The sequence below is a fragment of the Vigna unguiculata genome, chromosome 8 (assembly GCF_004118075.2).
Source record: "Vigna unguiculata cultivar IT97K-499-35 chromosome 8, ASM411807v1, whole genome shotgun sequence".
NCBI lineage: Eukaryota > Viridiplantae > Streptophyta > Magnoliopsida > Fabales > Fabaceae > Vigna > Vigna unguiculata.
The window spans coordinates 37,807,569-37,831,998 of NC_040286.1; the positions used below are offsets into that span (position 1 = coordinate 37,807,569).

The 24,430-nt window shown below is 31.5% G+C and overlaps 4 protein-coding genes across 5 annotated transcripts; 1 reads left to right on the forward strand and 3 right to left on the reverse strand.

Annotated features, from left to right (window-relative positions):
* Positions 1 to 1,153: 1,153 nt before the first annotated feature.
* LOC114193100 (uncharacterized WD repeat-containing protein C17D11.16-like) lies at positions 1,154 to 6,011 on the reverse strand. The gene is made up of 16 exons (XM_028082799.1): positions 5,738 to 6,011; positions 5,501 to 5,655; positions 5,336 to 5,415; positions 5,166 to 5,261; positions 4,923 to 5,046; positions 4,426 to 4,484; positions 4,253 to 4,318; positions 3,802 to 3,872; positions 3,308 to 3,404; positions 2,827 to 2,901; positions 2,525 to 2,623; positions 2,111 to 2,254; positions 1,994 to 2,023; positions 1,847 to 1,909; positions 1,651 to 1,728; positions 1,154 to 1,558 (listed from the first exon to the last, which is right to left on the reverse strand). The coding sequence occupies exons 1-16, from the start codon at positions 5,851 to 5,853 to the stop codon at positions 1,475 to 1,477; spliced, it is 1,437 nt and encodes a 478-aa protein (XP_027938600.1). The 5' UTR covers positions 5,854 to 6,011; the 3' UTR covers positions 1,154 to 1,474.
* Positions 6,012 to 6,861: 850 nt separating this feature from the next.
* On the forward strand, positions 6,862 to 13,183 carry LOC114194160 (nuclear pore complex protein NUP96). Of its 2 annotated transcripts, none has more exons than XM_028084247.1 (6): positions 6,862 to 6,999; positions 7,462 to 10,030; positions 10,636 to 10,759; positions 11,672 to 11,820; positions 12,225 to 12,322; positions 12,714 to 13,183. In XM_028084247.1, the coding sequence occupies exons 2-6, from the start codon at positions 7,526 to 7,528 to the stop codon at positions 12,907 to 12,909; spliced, it is 3,072 nt and encodes a 1,023-aa protein (XP_027940048.1). In that variant the 5' UTR covers positions 6,862 to 6,999; positions 7,462 to 7,525; the 3' UTR covers positions 12,910 to 13,183. The 2 variants fall into 2 exon arrangements, with proteins under 2 accessions (XP_027940048.1, XP_027940049.1); XM_028084248.1 differs by having other exon boundaries at positions 6,999 to 7,148.
* Positions 13,184 to 14,654: 1,471 nt separating this feature from the next.
* On the reverse strand, positions 14,655 to 16,546 carry LOC114193203 (NAD(P)H-dependent 6'-deoxychalcone synthase). Its single transcript, XM_028082921.1, has 3 exons — positions 16,072 to 16,546; positions 15,258 to 15,501; positions 14,655 to 15,158 (listed from the first exon to the last, which is right to left on the reverse strand). Exons 1-3 carry the CDS (start codon positions 16,389 to 16,391, stop codon positions 14,778 to 14,780), a joined length of 945 nt encoding a protein of 314 aa, XP_027938722.1. The 5' UTR covers positions 16,392 to 16,546; the 3' UTR covers positions 14,655 to 14,777.
* Positions 16,547 to 20,943: 4,397 nt separating this feature from the next.
* On the reverse strand, positions 20,944 to 22,411 carry LOC114193329 (NAD(P)H-dependent 6'-deoxychalcone synthase-like). The gene is made up of 3 exons (XM_028083074.1): positions 21,983 to 22,411; positions 21,618 to 21,861; positions 20,944 to 21,508 (listed from the first exon to the last, which is right to left on the reverse strand). Exons 1-3 carry the CDS (start codon positions 22,300 to 22,302, stop codon positions 21,128 to 21,130), a joined length of 945 nt encoding a protein of 314 aa, XP_027938875.1. The 5' UTR covers positions 22,303 to 22,411; the 3' UTR covers positions 20,944 to 21,127.
* Between the last annotated feature and the right edge of the window lie 2,019 nt (positions 22,412 to 24,430).

Consider the following 24,430-nt stretch of genomic DNA (forward strand, 5'->3'; position numbering starts at 1 on the left):
AATGAACTAATTGATGAGTTCATTATAAATATATGAAGAAAAATACAGAAGACATAGTGAGACTTTGACAAGTCTTCAAAGTAAAACCTCAGTGTCAGTTTTGATAATAATGAAAAAAGAGTGATTAACATATTAGAGAGAGATTTACAGATTATTTTGATAGAACAAATAAAATTAAAGTATTAAAATAAAACTTATAACTAATAAAGGGCTAACGTGTCAAGTGTAAATAGGAAAAAATTCTTTGATACCAACGACTACTATTTGACAACTTATTTCAAAATTAAAATGGCCCCAACAAAAGTGAATTTTTGTAATTGTAAAGAAAAAAGAGAAAGTAAATTGTACAGAAAGATAATATCCAATCAGAGTAAAAAAGTTTTGGATGTTAAAGTATCATTAACCCAGTAAATATTATAGCTACTACAGAGAAAGATGAAGCCACGCTCGAAAAGTAGTACCAAAATATTATAAATTTGACCAATTAGTACAGAAAATAATAAATGAGCAGCATGTCTACTTATATTTTAGGTATTTGTCAAATCAATAATAAACTTAATTATTAACAAAAAAGGGTGTGATTAAGCTGTTAACTGTCAAATGACAATACTACACCTTGTTCCGTGAGAATGTCAAGAAATATATTTATTTTATTTTAAATTCATATAAATACACAAATATAACAATTAGAGGGACTACAAGAGCATATATATTTTAATTAAATATTGAATTAAGTCACAAAATCATATACGTTTTTATTTTATATAATACTAAAATCAATTTATTTAATTTTAAAAAGCACTGTTTATAATTCCGTAATAAATTAGCATGTACTCACTCTTGAATATTTCAAAAATACATATATAAGTTGTTCATACCAAAATATTGATAAACAATGTTAGAAATGGGTGACCACAAAGAATAAAAAGTATCCTGAGTTGTCCTTGAAAATGTCTCGGCAGAACTAATCCACGATTGATTTTAGACAAGCGCACTGCACTCGATACAACCTCACATGCTGCCTTTTATATGTTGTTGCATGTAGTGAGAAAGAATCTTCAAGTACGAGGCCAGTAATTGTTCAAATTAAGAGGAAGCAAAAATCAAGTCAATATTTCAACCTATAATTATGTAATTACTGATGCAAATGACATTTAATCCAACAACATCATTTTATCTCAAGAATTTCCATAAACAATCATTTTTATGTACATCATCAAAACAGAAAAGTAAAACAAAGCATGTCTTAGTAATTTTCTATTTGGCTTTTCACCAAAAATAAAAGATCTCCAAACTAATACCTGAGAAGTGTTGGAATCACAAAATAAAATTATGTCGAACCACCCATTCATATCGGTTAGTACATACATGTTACATGGACACGAAAAACAACGCTAGAAAATATGCAGTGAATCCCAAAATTGATTTGTGCGGCACAGCTTGAGCAGTACAGGAAGACAAACTCTTTATGATCTCAAGGACCAGATTGCGATTTATTCTTGTTGTTGTAGTTGCCATATCTTCGAGCGACGCCAGAATCAGATAAGGTGTCCCATAGCTACAAATCATAAGTTACAACAATTATTTCACACAGAATCAGAGAACAAATAAAGAGCAAGAAAGTATTGTTAATCGCCCCTTTTCACTTACTTGTAATTTACCCTTTGAGCCTCCGATAGCCAACAAGAAGGGATTGTCCTCTGAGAAAGAGATTTTAAAGATAGCACCCTAAGAAACACCATAAAAAGATGTCATCAGTTCCCAATTAATAAATATATTATGATTCATAGAAACTTTCCCATTAGAAATGAATGAAAAAGAAAAGATAAAAAAGAAAGAAACGTACAGCTTTAGGAGATTTAGATGCTACGCAGGAGGGTTGGTTGTTCGACAAATCCCAAAGTTTTACCTGTGACAAATAATAGGTGCTAGATAAGATGAATTTCAATCTGCAAAGTATACAGAAAACTAACAAAATTGACTTCACCATTACCGTTTTGTCCATGGATCCAGTCGCGAGAAGCTGCATGAAAAAAGTCGTTCAATATGACACAGTTAAACTAAAATACATAATCATTGGTCACAAAAATCAAATCTTAAAAACACATACATTAGGTGCTGATGGATTATACGATACTGAGGAAACAGGTTTGTCATGTGCATGAAGTGTAAAAGTTGAACTTAGGTCGGATGAGGAATCAGATTTGGCCGTCCGAATATCAAAACCCTTGACAATACCATCTTCAAGACTCACCTACAGAACAATTAAACTATTAGTTAACTAATACTTGTTCATCCGCAAAATAAAAAATCAAGAATTGGCCCCTCTTCCACCCCCCAAAACCCTTTTTTGGTTAATAAATATTAAATAATCATACACACACACTTGAATGTCAGTAGCTAAAGAATGTTGGAATATATTTTATCAAAAATTCGAAAAAAGAGCTAGTCTGTTTTATCAAAACCATGTTTTATAAAAAAGATAAAATGGAGTGTTCGGGCCTTGTAAATAACTATAACACACCACAAAAGAGTGTTCGGTGTGCGGATCCCATGCCAAGCTCTCTACATCAGCTGTGACTGACCACTTATAGCCAGAATGTGTTGGCATCCTTCCATCCTTCTGAAATTGTAATAGATATAAACGTTAGATAGCTAAACAAATTTCAAACAAAAGAACCAAAATTTTCAAGGTAATACATTGATTTTTAAATAGAAAGGAAGGCCAGCATATCACTGTACAACCAAAGGGCACAGTTTAATAAGCAATCAACGGTAGAGTACAATAGAGAAATGCTGAGTAATCAAGGAATATTGGATAATTACCAAGACTACAGTATGATCAAACGAACCACTAAGAAGAACCTGCGGTGCATGATGATTCCAAGCAACTGCTTGAACCTGTACAAGAGATAAATAATAGACATCAGGTCATTTTAAAGTAGTAGCCGACGATTCAATAAAAACGCATTAAATGATTCAAATAAGAGACAAATCTCTTCCCTCATTAACAAAATGTGGAGCATTGCTCAACAAAGGCACGAGAAAGACTTGTAAATTTGTCTCACACCCACACATATCTTCTTTGAATAGTTCATTTAATTCAAAGTTCTATATTATCATAATCGTTCCATCTTTAGTACATAATAGTACAGTGAAAATCACCTCAATCTATTGATGCTTTAAATCACAAAGTTCTACAATTCTACAAAAGTGTGTAAACATGAAGAACAAAAAGTTCATTTCATCAATAAAATGAATTGACCTTATGATAAAAAAAAAAATTATACTCTAGCTAATTTCTTGCCTTGTCCGTGTGATGCTCCATTGTGATATCACACTTCCCAGTAACCACATCCCAAATCTTTACTTGCTTGTCAGCACTGGCACTCGCTAGTATATTCCTTTTTTTAAGAATAAATGTCAAGAGAGGTATCAAGCATTGGAGTACAAAAAATATATAGATATGTGTGTGGGTGTGTGTATCTATGTATAAGAAGGAATCAAGTTACTCCAAGCGTAAATCAAAAAGAGTTATTCCTCATCTTCACCCTTTATTTTGCCTAAATAATGGTTTTAACAAGTAAATCACCTTTAATAGTTAGATTCAACAAATAGTGAGGATGAAGGGTAACTCTTGAGTCATTCTAATTTGTTGTTTTCAACTAGAAATGGAACTACTAATACATCTGCTCTCAAAGTAACTCTTGAAGCAGCTTAATCTGTGAGTGTGTGTGTGTGTGTAAAGGAAAACATCAAGAAAAGGAAATAAAAGCATAATGCATTTTTAATTCTACATACCTGTACTCCTTGTTCCAAGCAAGACCCAGTACCGAGTCAGTGTGACTGTCATTTATGTATTTGATTGATTTCTGAAACAAAACAGTTTGAAGAATAAGAAAATGAAATTCTTATCAAAGCTGGAAATCAGATTTTAATAAGAAATGGCCGAACATATTGGGTTCAAAAATCTGAAACGTACAAGAAAGGGTATTCCTAGCAGTTCTACATTAAGTATTACAAAAAAGTACAAGCAAAAATATGATTTTGAAAGTTGTTGCTTCAATCCTCATATGCGCAAAGACCTCTGTAATTTCAGTCCTGCTAAACGCTGTTCGCGATCCCAAATAAAAGTTAAATTCATGAATCACAAAAAGACAAACACAAAGTTTTATCAGAAACAATTACACACACAATGACTTGAAAGCATAACCTTTGGTAATCACGTGATTCTAAGGGGAGTGAAATTAACCTTTTTTCCCTTTTTCTTTTCTTCAACAAATCCACCCAAAACCACACATGGCTGCACCGCATCAATCTGAGAACAAATGAAAATTAAAAGGTATTCGGCAAAAAAAGATTTCTCTTTTTTGTGTATGAAACTTTCATACAGCTAACTTAAATTTATGAAATCAAAGCACTTACAACGTCAAGGTCCCAAATTTCTATGGAGGGTTCCATTGAACCCACAGCTATGAAGTTTCCTGTGATAACAATGAAATTATATTAGGCTCCTAAAATAAAGCAAAGACATCAAGCAGGTCTCTAGTATTTTTAAGCACAAATTGGGTAATTCAAACCTCGAAAAAGTTACTCAAACATTGAAAAAAAATATTAATGGTCACACAACAGAAGTTAACATCACATACTAATCTCACTATTTTGTGATGAAATTTAACGTTTATCTACAATGTTTTCAATTCACCTTTGGAGATAGAATCATCAGATCGTATAATTAAGATGGTTTACAAGTTTTTCTTCAGGCTTTTTATATTTTCACCTTTTCTAGGAGTCCTTCAATTCAATTAATTGTTGTAAGCCGGGGAAGGTGAAAAGTTGAATTGCACAAAAAAATCAAACAATCTGATCAACACAAATATACTCATGAGGGCTATATTGTGCAAAGGACCAATGGTTTAAACCTCTTTCTCCTCCGTTAAGAGGGCAATCGAGCCAAGCTGTGCAGAGTGGAAACGCTGGAATAATGATGTTATGGTGAGGATACATGTTCCTTTCATTGGACTCCGCATCCTCGAGTACCCAAACCTACAGTGCAGGAAGCAACGTGAGGTAAGTTAACCTTTTGGATAGTAAACAAAGTACAAGAGTGTATCAGTATAATATACCATGACTCGACTTCACAAGCCAAAAAACATTTAACTCACCTCAAGAAGACTAACATCATCTTCAGTACACGCATAAACAATGACAGAATCAGTTGGATTAATAATCATGTCTTCAAGATCTTCGGAATCATCAGCCTGAAGCATCATAACAGCGTAAGATTATAAGAAGTACCACCATGCTCATAAAGTGACCAAGTGTTGAAACTTACGTTTTTATCTTTGATATAAGGATCCATGTCGTTACTCGGATAATAAAGTTCACCAACTCCGGAACTGAATAACTCAATTCCTAAACAAAATGACAAGCATAGTAGGTACATCAATAATCATATAGAAGAATATAGAGTCACACGATGATAGAAAGACAGAGACACCTTCTTCTTCGTCATCGTAATGGTCCATGTCAAGGTCCTTTAAAGCAATGGTTATTTCGTCAGTGCTTCCGGTGGAAGCTTTGCCAACTGCAGCCGCTACTGTTAATGCTTGCGCCACTACTTCATCGTTGGCGTCTTCATTGTCACCGTCTTCACTGTACATAAACAAAATTAAAAAGTGAATGTCAGGGTTTTATTAGTGAATGAGATTTAAAATTTTGTTGGAACCTAAAGGACCTTGCGTTTTTGTGGTTGGCGATGAGTTCTTGAATTTCCTCTTCCGGAGGAGGATCAGCGACGATAGGCTCCGACTTCGAAACCCCTTTCGGCACCCACGAAATCGCGGAAATCATTTTCGGTTAAGAAACGACTCAACGGAAGGAATGCACACAACAGCAGCAGCAGCCACGGGTATTGCTACTCCAGAGGGTTTATAGGAAAAGGAAACAGAAGAAGAGGGAAGAGAAGAACAACCCTTTCGCGGTGAGAATTTTATGGGCTTAGGCCCAATACGGCCCAACCCTCACATCTTCCTGCATCTTTATTTTGGGTAGCTTCTTTCTTTCTGAATTTCCATAATTTTATTCTGCACCTCCATATAAATTTGTGTATTTCAGAATATATAATTTGCAATATAAATTTTATATTTTATTATGCATTTTAAAATAAAAATATATATTTCATACTATATACCTTAGAATATAAAATGAAAAGTTATTTCAGATAAGATAATCGTAAATTTATCTTCAAGAAGAAATTACGTTCTTAATGTCTAATAAAAGATTAAGGGTAAAATTGAAATTGGTCTATTTTCAAAACTTTGACCTAATTTGGTTTCCAATTTCAAAATTGAGTGGATTTAATCCTTTTAATCAGATTTTGTTAAGTTTATTTGACGTTTCAAATGCGTTTTATGATAGTTTTTTAGTTAATTTTGAAACAAAAATGTGTCAAACAGTGTAAACACCTCAAATGCTATCATGAAATACGTTTAAATGTTAAATAAACTTAACGAATTTTGCTTGAAAAGATTAAATTTACGCAATTCTAAAGTTGGAGACACTAAATTAGGACAAAGTTTCCAGAATGAATTAATTCCAATTTTTACTAAAATTGAGGGAAAAAAATATTTAACCCAAAAATTAAATACATAAGAACTGGGTTGAAAATACAAATATTTTAAACATTAAGAAAAAGTTTAATAAAAACTTAATTAAAAATAATTAAATTTATGAATTATTTTAAATTTAATTTAATCTATATTTTTAAGTAAGAAAATTAAGAAGGAAGAGTGACTAGTTATAAAGTATTTATAGTTTAATCTATTCTATATGTTAAGTAAGAAAATTGACTAAATCAGGAACTGGGGAGAGTGTAAAAAGCCATTCCCGTTTTTTTCTTCACGGTATTAAAACTAGGCCCAACTTTAATTTTCCATCCCAATCCCGCTAAACCATTCCCTCTCAGGCGTGGTTGCTCGCCACTGCTCCTACTGCGACGTGAGTTCATCTCAGACTTACTCAACTTCACTCTACTTCATTTCTTTCTCTCTTCTTCTTTACGCACTGTGTTTCGCTACTGAACTCTATTAGGTTTTTCATTCCTTCTGTTTCCGCACTTCTATATGCTGTGCCGCACTTTCACTAAGGTTGATCCCGATGGCAGCTGAATCAAACAATCCGTGTTTTGCATCTTCTTAAACTCAAATTTATTCAATGAATGTGAATACCTCTACTGTGTAGTGTAGCTATATTGCATTTTCTTTTTCTTTTATCTTCTGACACGTTTTGAAAAGTTAACCTAAGAGGTAAATTGATACCTGTATAGTTCATAATGTTTTGTTTTGCTATTATTTGCTTGCTTTGGGATTGTTTCATATGGGAACATGCCGCACCCAGTTTACCTTGCAGGCATATGTGCTTAATCTCCTTTTTTTGTTTTTTGTTTTATTTTCTGTTTAGAGAATACGTCAGGGAATAGTGTTCGAATTTCAATGGGCAGATTTTGCTTTGACCTAAATTTGTGATGGAATGTGACGTTGGAGGCATCTCTGATTCATTCGTGCTGCTGCATACTTGTAAGAGGAGAAGGGTTTATAAAGGCTGCATTGCTCCGTCCGTTGATATCATGACAGAAGCTGAAGCTTTTTTGCCTGTATTGAACTCAAGCGGTTATTATACCAAACCATCTCTGAAGGAATTAGTGGCCAGGGAGCTTGTTGAACCTGGTTATTGCGGCCGTGTTTCTGATTTCACTGTTGGAAGATTTGGTTATGGATATGTCAGGTATCTTAACGAAACTGATGTGAGGGGGTTACATATAGATGAAATTGTCAACTTTCGCAGGCATGAGATAGTTGTATATAGTGATGAAAATGATAAGCCTGCGGTTGGTCAGGGCCTTAACAAAGCAGCTGAAGTAGTTTTGGTATTAGACAGTGAAATATTGAAGTCTATGAAGGGCAAGGAAGATGTTATAGTGAAAAAATTAAAACAAATTACAGAGAGACAGGAAGCGCAATTTATTTCCTTTGATCTAGTGACTGGTGAGTGGAAATTCTTAGTTGAACACTTCAGCAGATTTGGGTTTGGAGATGATGATGAGGAAGACATCGTCATGGATGATGCTGAGGTATATGATGTTGGGAAAGAATCACCATCAAATACCAATGAAGTTGAGCTTTCTCATTCTCTACCTTCTCATCTTAGGCTTGATCCTGTTAAGATGAGAGAAATGAGATTGTTGATGTTTCCAGATGACGAAGAGGTAGAAGACTTAAGTCATAAATCATCTTCTGACAAGCAGTATGTACGGCCATTACAAAGTTCTGCTCACGTCATTAACCATCGTTTCACCCCACCAGTTCCAAGAAAAACTCCATTTCCATTACTTGAGTATAAACATGGTAATTTTGATTCAAATTCTCCTGGAGGCATTTTGATGGTTCAGCAGCATAAGGCCGTGCCTCTTAGGACAGTTAAATCACAAGGTTTTAATCTTGATCTCAAACATGAAACTCCAGTATCTGGAAACTGTGCTCACAATATAGTTGATGCTGGTCTATTTATGGGTAAGTCATTTCGAGTTGGTTGGGGACCAAACGGCATTCTTGTACACTCTGGTGCACCTGTAGGAAGCAGTGGTGATCACAGACTGTTATCGTCTGTCATCAATTTGGAGAAAGTTGCTTTTGATAATGTGGTCAGGGATGAAAATAAAAAAGTGAGTGAGGAACTTATCGAACATGCTTTGGTATCTCCATTAAAATTTCACAAAGGAATAAATCATGTGATGAAAGAAGTTGAAATTGGTCCCTGCAGATTGAAACTTCAAAAGCTTGAAGCTAATCGTACGATCCTGTCTGAGATTTCTCATCAGTACTGTGATCTTATTGAGAGGCAACTGAGTGTTCCTGGGTTATCTTCCTCTACTCGTTTGGGTCTGACACACCAAGTAATGACCTGGGAATTAATTAGAGTTCTTTTTTCTGATAGAGAAGAAAAAGGTCAAGTAGAATCTTTGGGTGCTGACAATGAGGAAGATATGATGCAGGATATAAAGGAAATTTCTCAAGATGTCGACCAAGAAGCACTCCCTCTAATAAGGAGGGCAGAGTTTAGTTATTGGTTGCGAGAGAGTGTTTCCTATCATGTTCAAAATCAAATAAGCTCTCTAAATGATTCTGATTATCTGCAACATATTTTTGTACTCCTGACTGGGAGGCAACTGGATGAGGCAGTACAACTGGCTGTGTCCAAAGGAGATGTGAGATTGGCTTGTTTATTAAGTCAGGCTGGTGGTTCTACTGTGAATCGCGCTGATATAGCAAGACAACTTGATATTTGGAGAAATAAAGGGCTGGATTTTAGTTTTATTGAAGAGGACAGATTGAGACTCTATGAATTGCTGGCAGGAAATATTCATGATGCATTGCATGATGTTAAAATTGACTGGAGGAGGTTCTTAGGTTTATTAATGTGGTACAAATTACCACCAAACTCTTCATTACCCATTGCTTTTAAGACTTACAAGCATTTTCTTGATGAGGGAACAGCTCCATATCCTGTTCCCCTTTTTATTGATGAAGGAACATTAGAAGAGGTTATCGGTTGGAACTCAGATAAGCACTTTGACATTTCATTTTATCTAATGCTTCTTCATGCCAATGAAGAGACAAAATTCAGCTTTCTGAAGGCTATGTTTAGTGCATTCTCTTCCTCCCCAGATCCACTTGATTATAATATGATTTGGCATCAACGTGCAGTATTGGAAGCTGTGGGTGTTATCAGTTCGAACGATCTCCATATTCTAGACATGTCATTTGTGTCTCAGCTATTGTGCTTAGGGAAATGTCATTGGGCCATATATGTGGTCCTTCACTTGCCCCTTCGTGAAGATTATCCGTATCTTCATGTAAATTTGATTCGAGAAATATTGTTCCAATACTGTGAAACTTGGAGTTCAGACGAATCTCAGCAACAGTTCATTGAGGATTTGGGCATTCCCACGGACTGGATGCACGAGGCACTGGTATGTATCATATTTTCTTATCTATTTATTATTTTCACATGTCTCTCGTACCATGTTTGGATGATAGATAATGATCGAAATGTAAAGGAATTAGCTGAAAGGGAATATGTTCCTGTTTGTGGAAGTTTAAAACCAGATTGGAGTGAAATAGTACATCAGGGTACCATTCCCATCATTTCCCCAAAATAACACAATTCGTGTTCCTGAAAATTAAGGTGGAATGGGGGAATTCAAAGGGAATTGAAGATTTGGAGGTTCATCCTGTTCCTATATTAATCTTCCATCCCTTCTTGCTCTATTATGCAAGCATACTGTACATTCTGACTATATTATTATTTCAGTTTGTATATATATATATATGAAATTTTCACTTGGCTAGAGTTTTAAAATCCATAGGATTTATATTTGTTATAGGACAAAAAGTGCTTATTAGATTCACATGGGCACTCATTGTGATCAATATATGACTAAAACTGAATTAAATTGTTGTCCTGATATTCTATATTGATTAATTGGTTATGCTAATGCTTTAAATGTTGAAGAGTTTGGTATTTCTTTAAACGACTCTTCTTGATGTCTGAATGTTTTTTGTTGTGGTGGTGCAGGCAACTTATTATAATTACAATCAGGATCACTCGAAAGCCCTTGAGCAATTTCTTCAGTGTGCATATTGGCAGAAAGCTCATACTATTTTTATAACTTCGGTTGCTCATAGATTGTTCTTGCAATGTAAGTCGTGTGTGTATCTTGCTTGGTAAAAACACTACTAAAGTCGTGTGTGTATTTTCCTTATTATTTCTAGCATATTGTTTAGAGCTTTTACTAGTAATCATATACAATTTTTGTGAATCATACATAGGCTAGAATTACTGATTATCTGAACTTCACATAATTGCCCATTTGGTCATTGCTGCACTGAAAGTTCTTCCTGATTGATAAAAAGAAACTTAAATGATACTCCAATTATTGCCATAGGTTTTCTATTTTAAATTGTATGCTTCAAAAGAGGTTCATCATATAAGGTCTGAGCCTTTAAAACACCAGTATATTTGTTGATCAATTAAATTGAACAGCCTTCCTTTCTGAACACTTAATCAGTTGTGCTTTGAGACAACCCCAGACTCTAGGCTACTTTCTGTAATGGTCACAAGACCATGCCGGTTGTCTTGTTTCTCCAAGCATCCTCTCAAACAATGTTTTCACTTTGAAGGATGTGATCCATACATATAATCTTCAACCATAAATAACACCTAATCTAGCACTGCTGTACGTCTTGGTGAGATTGATAGGAATTGTCGTTGGTTTGGGTATCAATTGACTCATGATAAAAGCTCAAAAGCAATGAGAGAGAGTCTAGATATTATCTGACCCTAGAATTACAAAGTCGTAACTATGGAAAACCAACACATAGTAAAACCTTGAAGTACCAAATAATATTTGTTATCACCAAAAGAAAAACTCTGTAAAAACTACATGAAAATTCATTACGATATGGTTGACCCTGTTCCTGTATCATCACTACTTTAAAGTGATGGAAAATGTTTTATTACTGTTTCTTTTCAGTAGCAGAAAATGACTGGATTTGTTCCTTTTATTTTCAGATAAGTGTGTCCTAGATAACTTATTTAATATCTTGTGCAGCAAAACATGCTGAGATATGGAGTATAGCAACTTCCATGGAGGACCATAAATCAGAAACTGAAAACTGGGAGTTGGGAGCTGGAATTTACATTTCATTTTATTTGATGAGAAACTCGCTTCAGGGTGATCCCAATTCCATGACCGAATTGGTATGTAAATATCATCCCCCCTATCTTTTATGTGAATGGTTGCAATGTGATCCTGACATGAACTGTGGATTGCGATGGTATGAATTTCTACAGTGGTAGAAGACAATAATGCCTGTTACCTTGTAATTTGAAATGCTTTTAGTTGTTGCAATGATTACACCGTACAATCTTCTAATAGGCTTTAAAACGTGATTTATGAAGTTAAGTAACTGCTGTGAATTTTTCCTATCTGTGTTGATTGTGGTTCATGAAGCAAAGTTGTTATGGAAGAGGTTGACATCCATGTCATACATTCTATTTATTTGGTTATGTTTTTTGCTATATCTGGAGACTGAATATTCACATTGTGGTCTTAACTTCTAGAGATTAGGACCCAATTAAAATCATATAATTTCTTGTTTCAGGATTCTCTTGAAAGTAAAAATGCTGCTTGTCAGGATTTTGTCAGTCAGCTAAATGAATCCCTGGCTGTTTGGGGTGGCAGACTACCTGTTGACGCAAGGTATATACGTTGTCCTTTGTGGTTCATGGAAAAATGTTTGCAGTAACTGCTTGTTTACCTGTTTTTAGTTGGTACAGCTTTGTTTCTGATTTTATAGGTCGACTAATATACTTATCCAACACTATTTTGTTGTTGGCTACCGGACTTAAAAAGCGAAAAAAACAAAATATTATAACACAGTTAGTATATTTGAAGTTTTACTTGCTAGTTGCTAGTGTTATTGAAGCTGGTTTTACATCATCCAAGCCACACATATTTAATCCAATAAATTCAGCACCTGTATGTTTTGACACATTATTTCATTAGCTGACTGACTGTATTTACCGTGTGATTGACCATCCATTTAGAGACACTTTATTCTCCATATTCACGTTTACTACTGATTTTGTAGGGTGGTGTATTCAAGAATGGCAAGCGAGATATGTGATTTGCTGCTAGCATCTGTTGGTGAGGGTGCAACCCGTGATGAGCAATTTAACTGCTTTGACACTGCTTTCAGTGCTCCCATTCCAGAAGATCAACGCTCCGGTCACTTGCAGGATGCAGTATATCTTTTTACCAGCTACCTCTTAGAGATATCTAATTAATTCCACAATTTTACCATTTACTGTCAGATATAAAGTCCAATAGAAAATAGAACTTTGATGTGTTTGGAAGGCAGGATTTTTATCTGCATATGATTCATGAGATTTGTGCGTTTTTTGTTTATTTATCTCGGTCTTGTATGATTGATAAGCATGAGATGCCCCTAAATAACATTCATTAATTTTGTTTGTATGCCAACTGATAAGTGGTGATATGTATGGATGGGATACCGATTTTCTGTCATTGTCTAATGAATTTCTACCATGACCTGATCTCAGAAAACTGAGTTGAAATGGAACAAATTGGGAATTGTGCATTCAAAATTTCAAATTACGTGCCACTTTTCAAGGGAAATCTTAACACAAGCCAAATATCAGTATCGTTCAGTAGCATGAATTTATATGCAACTATGTCATTATAAATAACATGATATTTCATTAGGGGTGTGTATGGTGATCTTCGTCTTTATTTGGTTTGAAATTTGAATCTAAATTTAATCTGATAAGATAATTCAATAATATGAGAGAGAAGATTGAGTCTCTTGATATTATATATTAATTTTACATATAGTTAAACTAAAATATAATTAAATCTAAAGTTGTGATTTTTGGATTGGTCAATTTTCAATTTAATTTATTTTCTAAAGTCAATTTGATTTGATTTTAAATACTTCGCCAGGATATATAGCTAGTGGACCGAGAAAAGTTAAGAGAAGAGGAAGTTGATCCATATTTACCATTCGGATTATTAATGATTAACTCCGCAAGGAGCATGCAAAAATATAAATTATCTTTAGTAATAAAAGAGCTCTTAATATTATATTAAATAACACTTACATGTATTCTAATTTTAAAATTTTAGTGAGATGTCGCTCATATTCTTAGTTAAATAGACTTTTTAGTCTTTATATCATCACATTTTTTTTTTCATGTAGTTTTTGGTTCTTGAAAGTTTTTAATTCTGTATTAACACATTTCTTTAGTGTAGTGTTAGGATTTTGAAAGTTCTCCATTTAATCTTAATTTTATTTAACTTTATCCTCAAATCCATTTAAACTTAATTATATTTAAAGTGTATCTATTTAAAATTTAATCTCAATTATGTTTAAAATCACTCAATTGTCCTTCTATTAAATTATTTCAATGTCGTTTCAGAAAATGATAATTTGGTGAAGTAAAATCCGATATAGTTGAGAAGACGAAAATGCCGCGAGGTTGCATTTTCGCAGCTTTTTCGGAGTTCAATTGTTGATTTAATTTGATCTAAACATTTTTAATCACTCTACTTAGTTTGATATTAGTAATTTTTTAAAAATAACCAATAATGAAATAAATTAAATTTATATAGAAATGTAAAATTACATTATTTGAAATCATGTATTTTTGTGAAATGTCGTTAATAAAAGAAATTTGAATATTATTGTTATTTTTATAAATTAATTACTTTATAATTAATCATTTTACATTTTAATTAATACCTATTTTTATTATAATTAAACTAAGGGTATTTTTATAATGTATTATATTATTTAATATTTTTTTATCATATTAATCAAGTTTACTACAACATTGTCTTTCACTCCTTTTTCCTCCTTTCCTTATCTTGCCATTCCTATTTCAATCTAAATAAACCCTAGAAGTAGATCATTAAGTGGCTATTAAGTTATCAAAATATTTTATTTTATAAATAATATACTTAACTAATGCATGTTAGCTTGATAAGAAAAAAGAAAGTAAGAGAGAAGAGATTGTGCAACACAAACAAGAAGTAGAATCACTTATTTAAACCTCAACACAAGTGAACTGAGCTTGTTCCAAAGCTCTTCATACATACTAACAACATACATGGATTTCAAACACCAAGAAGTAGTTCATATTTCATCATCCCAAAGATCATTGAGTTGTGGCTTGGTGGGTCCATTGATTAAACGACTTTGATGGATTTGACTTATTTTACTATGATCTTCTTCTGTCAATGCCCAATCAAATATCTTCAAATTTTGGTTCATCCTCTCCTTATCGTAGCTTTTTGGAACAAAAGTGACTCCTTGTTCATATAACCATCTCAGAGAAATTTGAGCTATGGACTTGCCATGAGCATCTGCAATTTCTTTCAGAACATCATTATCCATCACTTCATTTGGGCCCCTGCTAGCACCTTTCCTTAAAGGTGAAAATGCTGTTATGATTATACCATTTGTGCTGCAAAACTCTCTCAGTTTCTTTTGTTGCCATGCAAGGTTCATTTCCACCTGCAATATTTATTTAGTAAGAAATAAAAATTAATATGAATTCATCATGAATCTTCTTTCTTGTGAACAGAAATTAGAAAAGAAAACAAAAATCATTACTTGATTCACCACAGGAAGGATGGTAGCAACAGACAACAGATTCTGAAGTTTCTTTACAGAGAAGTTGCTGACCCCAATAGCTTTAGTGAGGCCAAGTTTTTGACATTCTTCCATGGCTTCCCACACACCCTTCACATCAAAAGGCAAGAGATCTTCCACTTCAATGGGAAAAGAAAACTTTCCTGGTTGAGAACTGAGAGGCCAGTGAATAAGATAAAGATCCAAGTACTCTAGTTGAAGAGTTCTGCATCACAAAAGGTTCATGTGAGTAAAATTATCAATTTATATTTCAAGCAAAATGCGTCAAAGTTATATCTTATGTTTATGTTTAGTAACTTTAAGTAAAAATCAAATAGTTCTTACATGAAGCTATCAAATTAGTTTTTTTATTTTTAGAAATATGTGTAATTTAGTCATTTTAATCAAATTTTGACGTTTCATCTCGTACGTAGAATAAAAAATTTGGGTGATCCATTAGCGGTCCGATATCGGGTAAAATGTTCAAGAAAGTTCGTTAGGATAGGCTTTAACTTGGCTCTGATACTATGTTAGAAGTGGACTTTAAGTCTAACTCAACCCCACAAAACCTGCTTGTCAAATGAAGTTTTCGCCTCACTTAGTTATGAATTGGCCTTATCTCTAGTCGACATAGTACTTCTAACATATACTTTTAACTTAAAAACATTTGGTTAAAAGACTAAATCAACATACTTTTAATATCTGTCGAAGTTTTGGAATGAATTGATTCAAATTTTCAGGGTGAAACAAAAAATATATTTAACCTTTTAAATCTTAAATGGAATGAATTGATCACCTGAGAGATTTGCGCAAAGCTGAAACAACAAGATGAGGATGGTTTTCAGTGACCCAAAGCTTTGAAGTGACAAAGAGGTCTTGGCGAGAGACAAGGCCAAGTTCAACGGCTTCTTTCAAGGCTTCACCAAGAGCTTGCTCAGAGCCATAAGCAGCAGCAGTGTCGAAGTGTCTGTAACCCTGTTTTATGGCTTCAATGATTGCTTCCTTTGTGTCTTTCTTGCAGGTGAAATCTGGTGCAGAACCCATTCCAACCACCGGCACCCTCTGTTGGGAAGAGGAGTTTGGAAGCACCACCGTGGGAACTTCAACAGCAACCATTGTAATAAGAAGTGGTGATTAAGTAGTATAGTTTAGTAGTGTAATGCAACCAGGAACCAAGGAACCAACACTAGTTGCTTGCAGGTGATGGAAACTACTGGGCTGGTCACCCTTTTTATACTACAAATGTGGTCACTTCATCTGTTTCAATCATTTGTGAATTCCACCTTTGAAATGTCTGCATTCAGAGGTTAGGTGGGTTAAGGTTTGATCTACCTCCATGCTCCATCCATCACATTCTTATTTTATTCAACAATGGTTGACTTGGGTACTATCTAATTTTCGATCAAAGTTTGTCCATTGTTACAATCAAAATATTAACTATCAGTACAACGATAATTTGAAAAATAAATTTTGACAGCTTATAATACGAAGTGATATTTTCGTAGTGATTTTGTAATATAAAGAAGAAAATAAAAAAGAATAGTCATTTAGAAGATTTTACGGAGGTTATAAAAAAGTTATTAAAATTTAGTTGTTAAAAAATTATTTTTTTAATAATTATTCTAATTTCAAGTCTAACAAAGATGGTAGAATCATTTAATATATTATTTATTATTGAAAATATATTTTGTTATGCTTTTGTTTTTAAAAGACGTTTTAGATAATAGAAAAGAAAAGTATTTAAACTATTTTTAACATCAATTCTTAAAAAATACAAAACTATTGAGTGTGATGAAAAATATTTTTTTAATAATTAAATTTTAACAATTTTATCAACATTTTTTAAATGACTTTTCAATTATTTTATTTTCTTATTTCTTTATATTTTAAAATTATTTAAATAATGTCATTTTAAATTATAAAAAAATTATTAAAATTTAATTATCAAAATATTATTATTTTAACAATATTTCATTAAATATAAGAATTGATTAAAGAAAAGGTTATTATCAAATGGACAATATTTTTTCCTTAGTATCTTAATCATGAACCCTTCTAATTATAAATAAGTGCAGAGGGTCCGGTCGTTGTGTATTTTTTCTTTTTATCTTTTACATGATAAATAATACTAATCAATTATTCAGAATTTGTCCACCAACATGGTTGTTGAAACTAAAATCATAATTTATAAACTTTAATCTGCCATTATGTGTATACTGATCTGTGACATTTATTTATTTTATCTAAATAAGAAACTGACAAATATATACATCACAGAACAGGTGTACAGATTAGAGGTGAAGGGAGAATACAATGACACGTGTAAAGTAATGAAATAAAAGAAAAGATGAAATAAAGAGAATCTTTTTATGTATTTTATAAATTTCCTGAATTTAGAGGTTGATATAATAATTTATCTCATGCATTGAAATTTTTATATTTAAAATTGTGCAGCACGGTTTAGACTAAGAATAAGATTGATTCCCCATATATATTTTACATTTGCTTGTTTTGAAAATAATGACTCCAGAAAAGTCTTGTACGTGATTCTTTGACTCTGTCTTAGCGAGTTGAGTTGAGGATTCATCTTTTTCGGAGTTCATTACGTTGTTATCAGTTGTCTCCCATGAAGATGAACCAAATCATGAATCACACCAAATTAAAAGTCAAATCTGGTGGCTATCACATGTTAAAAAAATTACCCATATTTTAACCTACTTTTTCTAATTTATTTTCAACTTATTATTATAATTATTTTTAGATTATCACATTACATCATTAATAAAAATAAAAATAAATAATTAAAGAATAATTAAAATAAAAAATTCAAAAATATAAATCAAAATATCATTATTTAAAAAAAAATGTGCAAAACACTATTAAAAAAACTTATATTTCATGTGAATTTTGTTTTGAAATTTTTTTAGGAAATACTTATAAATTTTGTTATAAAGAAAAATTTGCAAACAAACAATTGCTGTCAATTTTTTTGCAAAATATTTTATATAAAATATTTTTTACAACAAATTTTGTAGAAAATACTTACGAATTTTATAATTTTATAGAAAATAATTATCCGCGAAGGAATTATCTACCAATTAAAATTCATAGAAAAAGTAATATGAAAAAGTTTTTTTGTAAATTTTTTTAACAAATTTGCAAGAAAATTTTTGTATAATATAAAAATTTTTAGTAGCAAGACCAAATATAGATAATATCAAATAATATAAAACCACATCCAGTGAATATTTATATATGTTTAATCAGATAAATACAATAAATATTATGTCGTTTCTAAATTTTACTCTCTCTCACATGTAGGGATGGCAAAAATACTCATGTCCGCAGATAAAATCCGCGACGGATAGTTACTATCCGTGGATATTTTAATACCCGCTTATAAACGGGTCGGGTACGGGTATCATACTATCCGTACCTGTGGGTACCCGTTACCCGCAAAAAAATTAAAATTAAAATTTAATTTATATTTTATTAAGTTAAATTTAATTAAAATTAGAAGTAACAATATATTTTATTATGTCAAATTTAATTATAATTATAATTATAATTTAATTTAATTTATATTTTATTTTTATAATTTTATATTAAAAAATTTATAAATACATATTTTTTAAAATATTTGCGGGTATCAGGTATCCACGGGTACCCGCGGATTTTAAAAATATCCACGAGTATTTTTTAAACGGATATCCAGCAGAAAAATAGACGGGTAACAGGCGGATTTTTTTTAGCGGGTCGAGTACAGATATCATACTATTCGTGCCCAACCCGACCTGTTGCCATCCCTGCCCTCATGCATTCCAAACCAGAATTTTCTGAATTTAAATTTTTCGAATTTGAATTTTTTTTTGTTAGAGATGTGTCTTAAAATACACGGATAGATATTAAATTTAATATTTTAAAAAATATTAAAATAATTTTTAAAGTATTAATATTAATGTATTTTGAACGTACGATAGATTAACAAAATAAATTAGGAAAGAATTTTTGGACCAGAATTTTCCACGCATGTATCCAGTTTTTATCCAAATACAGTAATCTATAGTAAGTGAGCATGTTGAAAGAAGAATGTTTTGTAGTCAACATTTGACAATATAAAAATCAAAAGCACATGCATGGTTTGAAAAATAAAATAGAAAAGAAATTTGGGGTCAAATAAAAATCAAAACCACATGGCTTGAAAAATATAAAACTATCCAATATTAATATACATGGATTTAACTTAAGTTCTTCAATAATTCTCATCGTAAATTTATAGAATAATAATGTTATTAATAGAAACAAGATTCCTTAATTCCTTAATTTGCGGATATTCATGCATCTAGTGTTACCTTCTATCATTGTCATAATTAATTTAATTGTCAACCAACATTTGTTATGTTATTTATTTATACAGTCTTAATTCTATTCATATATAATCATATAATTTGTTATACATATACACTGTGATCATTATACTAATGTATCATTCTCTTATATAATTTTTTTAGTCTGCCACCAAATCCTTGTATGTTGTATATTTTACTTTATTTTGCTTTTAGAAAATCACTTATGGATTTATGGGAACTATTTTTTGTAGTAATCTTTTTATAGCAAAAATTTTCACCTTATGCCCATTTTTTCTAATGTTTGGTCTATATCGATCAATATCTTTAACCTGCATTAAATTCATTTACAAATTATTATATTTTACGTCAATCATAAATACAATTATGAAAAAATTAATATAATTACTTTAGCATCAAATGAACAACTTATTATCAATCTTCTTGTATTTTATCAATTTTGATCTCTTTCAATAAGGACTTATTATCATAGTATATAACTTTTTACCAAGAAAGAATATTATATATTATATATATATATATATATATATATATATATATATATATATAAATCTTTATTTTCCTAAATCAAATAAAAATCAATTAGTCAATTATTATTTTACTCGTCACTGTTTACAAGTTGATATTAGTCGGCACTTCATTGGTTGAAAAGTAATAATATAGTATTAATTCATTAATAATTTATTTATAATAGGCTTTTCCACTTAGCCATAGTATAGTATTTTAGTTTGGCTGAAGGGTGAAGTTGTGAGTAATAATATTATTTTTTTTATATTTATCGGCAAAGAAACAAAATGCTAGAATTTAGTGTGAAATTATTAATTAACCTTTATAAAATTTTGTAGTTGAAGTGTGCTTAACACACTGAGTCTCCTTATTGACTTAATTAACTCCTTGCGTTGACCACTTAATCTCTTTATTGACTTTTGATTTTGAAATGTTTTGCTTTGAACTAAGTATTTCACTCTTGTAATAGTTAAATCACATGGTATTTTAGTTCTCCCTTGAATATTAAAGATGGTTAGAAATGAATTTTTAAATCTAATTTAATCTGACAAAAAATGAGTGGGTAGTCCATTAGCGATTCGATAGTGGGTAAAATAGAATATCCAAAGAATCTCGCTAGGAGAGGGTTTTTATTTTTAAACAGTGATTTTGATACCATGTTAGAAATAGGTTTGTAAGCCTAACTCAATTTCACAAAATCAACTTATAAGATAAAGATTACATTCACTTATATATTGTGAATTGGTCTTATATCAAAAGTCGATATGAGACTTAAAAAAAGATGAGATATATGATAAATGTTAATATTCTCCAATTATTTCCAAAGTAAGAATCCAATCGAGAAAAGAGCAACATTGTCTAGAAATGAATCCATAGTTTCATTTCTTTACAAAACAAAATGAGAAAGCTAACATGAAGTTTAAATTGCAATGTAAAAGGAAAATTCAACATTTGAGTTATGAAACTACAAGTTGTAGTTTATATTTCATCATCCCAAAGATCATTGAGTTGGGGTTTGGTGGGTCCATTGATCAAACGATTTTGATATATTTCACTAATTTTGTGATGATCTTCTTGAGTTAACTTCCAATCAAAAATCTGAAGATTTTGGTTCATCCTTCCCTTATCGTAGCTCTTAGGCACGAAAGTGACTCCTTGTTCATACAACCATCTGAGACAAACCTGAGCTATAGTTTTACCATGAGCCTCTGCAATCTCTTTCAGCATATCATTCTCCATCACTTCGTTTGGTCCCTTACTTGCACCTTTTCTCAGAGGAGAAAATGCAGTTATAACAATCCCATTTTCATTGCAGAACTCTCTTAGCTTCTTCTGTTGCCATGCAAGATTCATCTCCACCTGTTCAATATCAAATAAATATTCATTAATCTTATCAAGAATTAACCATTGACACCAACAAAAATGTAAACAAAAGAACAATACAATACAAAACAAGATTGATTATTACCTGATTCACCACAGGACGGATGGTAGCAACAGACAACAAATTCTGAAGTTTCTTCACGGAAAAGTTGCTGACACCAATGGCTCGTGTGAGACCAAGCTTTTGACACTCTTCCATGGCTTCCCACACACCCTTCACATCAAAAGGCAAAAGATCTTCCACCTCAATCGGAAATGAGAATTTTCCAGGCTGAGAACTGATCGGCCAGTGAATGAGATAGAGATCAAGATACTCCAATTGAAGAGTTCTGAACACAAAAAACAAGTTAGTGTTGGTAAAATTATGTATCAGATATCATATAATATAAGAGATAAAAAGATAAAAGATAAGAGATAAATATAAGAAATAAAAGATAAAGTAATGATCACCTGAGTGATTTGCGCAAGGCCGAAACAACAAGATGAGGATGATTGTCAGTGACCCAAAGCTTGGAAGTGACAAAAAGATCTTGACGAGAGACAAGGCCAAGTTCAACAGCTTCTTTCAAGGCTTCACCAAGAGCTTGCTCAGAGCCATAAGCAGCAGCAGTGTCGAAGTGTCTGTAACCCTGTTTTATGGCTTCAATGATTGCTTCCTTTGTGTCTTTCTTGCAGGTGAAATCTGGTGCAGAACCCATTCCAACCACTGGCACCCTCTGTTCGGAAGAAGAGTTTGGAAGCACCAGTGTGGGAATTTCAACAGCAACCATTGTAATAAGAAGTGGTGATTACTAGTATAGTGCTATAGTTTGATCAAGAACTGCACTAGTTGGTGTAATCTGATGAACTTGGCTATAAGGTGGTGACCTTTTTATACTGCAAAAGTGTTACGTGTTCTCCAAATTTTTTGGCACGCTTTGAATTGGAAGTTAGGTGGGTTATACTCAGCTCTGCCACCATCCATCATATTCTTATTTTAATCAAATTTGGTTGGTTAAATTTGGATGGATCAAAAGTTTTTCTTTATCTTCTTTTATAAACATTTTTTTTTGTAGGAAACTTCAATTTCATTTCAAGTTCTTGTAGCTATTAAACATGAATATGTCTTTCTCAGAAACTTCATTCAAATTTGGTCAGTGAAAGTAACATCTTCTTCCACTATATCTAAAATAATCTAGTTGTTGGTAGCTGGGTGATGATGCAGAGAAGCTTTGTTTTCTTTTTCTACACCATTCTTTGACTCATTCTCTTAACCTTTTTGTTTTCTTATGATTTTCTTTGGCGGCTCGAAAAATATAGTTAAGTTTTATGCTTTGTAATTCGGAAAAAATCTCCTTCACGTGTTTGTATACAATAATATAGTATTACTTGCTTTTACTTTCAATAAAATGTTAGTGATTTTAGTTTGGAAAAAATTACTTGACACCAATAATCCACGTTAAAAGTAAAATGATCATAATAAAAATAAATTATTAAATTTTAAAGTGAAATAAATAAAAAATAATGAAAACTTTTGGAGTATATTATGTTTTGGTTTTTCGTATCATGATAAGATGATTGCGCAAGAAAAATTCCACCTATTGTCACCACACATTTTTAAATAATTGATGACAGAAGATATTGGACTGCTAAAAAACAAAGGCAAAAACTAGTAATTTTTAACCGTGGTAGACTCTAATCTTAAAAAATAAAAATTAAATAAACAAAATCTGGTTAAAATATTAAATCTACACATATTTAAAGATAAAAGATTAAATTTGACAAAAATTTAAAAAAAAAAATCTAATTTTAACATAAAAGTAAAAATATCAAAAACATATTTAACTCAATAATTCAGTGCCAAACGACAAACCATAGGAAAAGAATTTCCGTATTTGAAATATAAAAAACTTAAGCTACCAACTTCAAAAACTCTACTTAATTAACATTCTATAAACGTCATCGTTTTATTCTATAATTATTGTGTTGAAATAGTGGGTAGCTAGGTCTCCCTTTTCAAATATTCTGCATGATAATTTTTCCAGTTGCGATTGTTGACTGCGATTACGCACTTATTGGATATTTTTATCTTCTTCACACTGAGAGTTGCAGTATTTAGGATTGAAAAATTCATGTGTAAAATATTTTTTATTAATACATTTTGGCATGAAAATAATATATAAGATAAGGATTAATATTTTATGTTGAATGAGTCAACCTTTATCTATGCTTTCTATAAAATTGACAATAATGAGAGATTTTGTATTGTTACATCTAATATTATAGTCAGCTAGGTCTCGTTTAACTTTCCAACTTGTAGAAAACACCGTTTAAGACTTTTCTTCTTGTATTCGTACATTTTTTACAATATCAATTAAAATTTCATATGTAAAATAAAATTTTCATTTACATAATTAATATCTTCAAATATTAATTTTATACAATATTTATGAGAAGTGTATATATGTATATATTTTTATATTATTATTCAGTTACGAATTGACATTGAAATTTGTTGGTTTGCCTTAAAAGTTAAAACTTAATATATTTTTATATTTAAAAAGTGTATCTACTCGATTACCTACCTAATTAGAATGAAAATTATTTAAATATTAAATATAGAGAAGGACAATGTTTTTTTTTCTTGACAGGAACGTGATAATAATTCATTGTAAACTACACCAACTCGCTCTGTTTAAATTTTTAGAGGTGGCCCCTCATGGGGGTGTATTTAGAAGAATGATTGATTATTTAAATATCGGTGTGCTTAAGTGTAATGACTATACTAAAATAAGACTAAAACACAACTTTTTATGTTCATGTTACACGTACAAAAGAAATAATAGTAATAATTATTATTATTATTATATATAAAAAGATTTCTTATTTTCGTAGACATATATATTTTTAAATTGTATA

Bases quoted from the DNA above. Each gene is read 5' to 3' on its own strand.
- LOC114193100 (XM_028082799.1), bottom strand. From the start codon at position 5,853: ATGATTTCCGCGATTTCGTGGGTGCCGAAAGGGGTTTCGAAGTCGGAG. The intron at 4,319-4,425 runs GTAAGTGCTTTG...ATTTGTTCTCAG, and splicing joins AAATTTGGGACCTTGACGTT to ATTGATGCGGTGCAGCCATG. The intron at 2,255-2,524 runs GTGTGTTATAGT...ATTGTTCTGTAG, and splicing joins ACACCGAACACTCTTTTGTG to GTGAGTCTTGAAGATGGTAT.
- LOC114194160 (XM_028084247.1), top strand. From the start codon at position 7,526: ATGGAATGTGACGTTGGAGGCATCTCTGATTCATTCGTGCTGCTGCAT. The intron at 10,031-10,635 runs GTATGTATCATA...GTGGTGGTGCAG, and splicing joins ACTGGATGCACGAGGCACTG to GCAACTTATTATAATTACAA. The intron at 10,760-11,671 runs GTAAGTCGTGTG...TATCTTGTGCAG, and splicing joins TCATAGATTGTTCTTGCAAT to CAAAACATGCTGAGATATGG.
- LOC114193203 (XM_028082921.1), bottom strand. From the start codon at position 16,391: ATGGTTGCTGTTGAAGTTCCCACGGTGGTGCTTCCAAACTCCTCTTCC. The intron at 15,502-16,071 runs GTGATCAATTCA...TTTGTGATGCAG, and splicing joins GCTTTGCGCAAATCTCTCAG to AACTCTTCAACTAGAGTACT. The intron at 15,159-15,257 runs GTAATGATTTTT...TAAATATTGCAG, and splicing joins TCCTTCCTGTGGTGAATCAA to GTGGAAATGAACCTTGCATG.
- LOC114193329 (XM_028083074.1), bottom strand. From the start codon at position 22,302: ATGGTTGCTGTTGAAATTCCCACACTGGTGCTTCCAAACTCTTCTTCC. The intron at 21,862-21,982 runs GTGATCATTACT...TTTTGTGTTCAG, and splicing joins GCCTTGCGCAAATCACTCAG to AACTCTTCAATTGGAGTATC. The intron at 21,509-21,617 runs GTAATAATCAAT...GATATTGAACAG, and splicing joins TCCGTCCTGTGGTGAATCAG to GTGGAGATGAATCTTGCATG.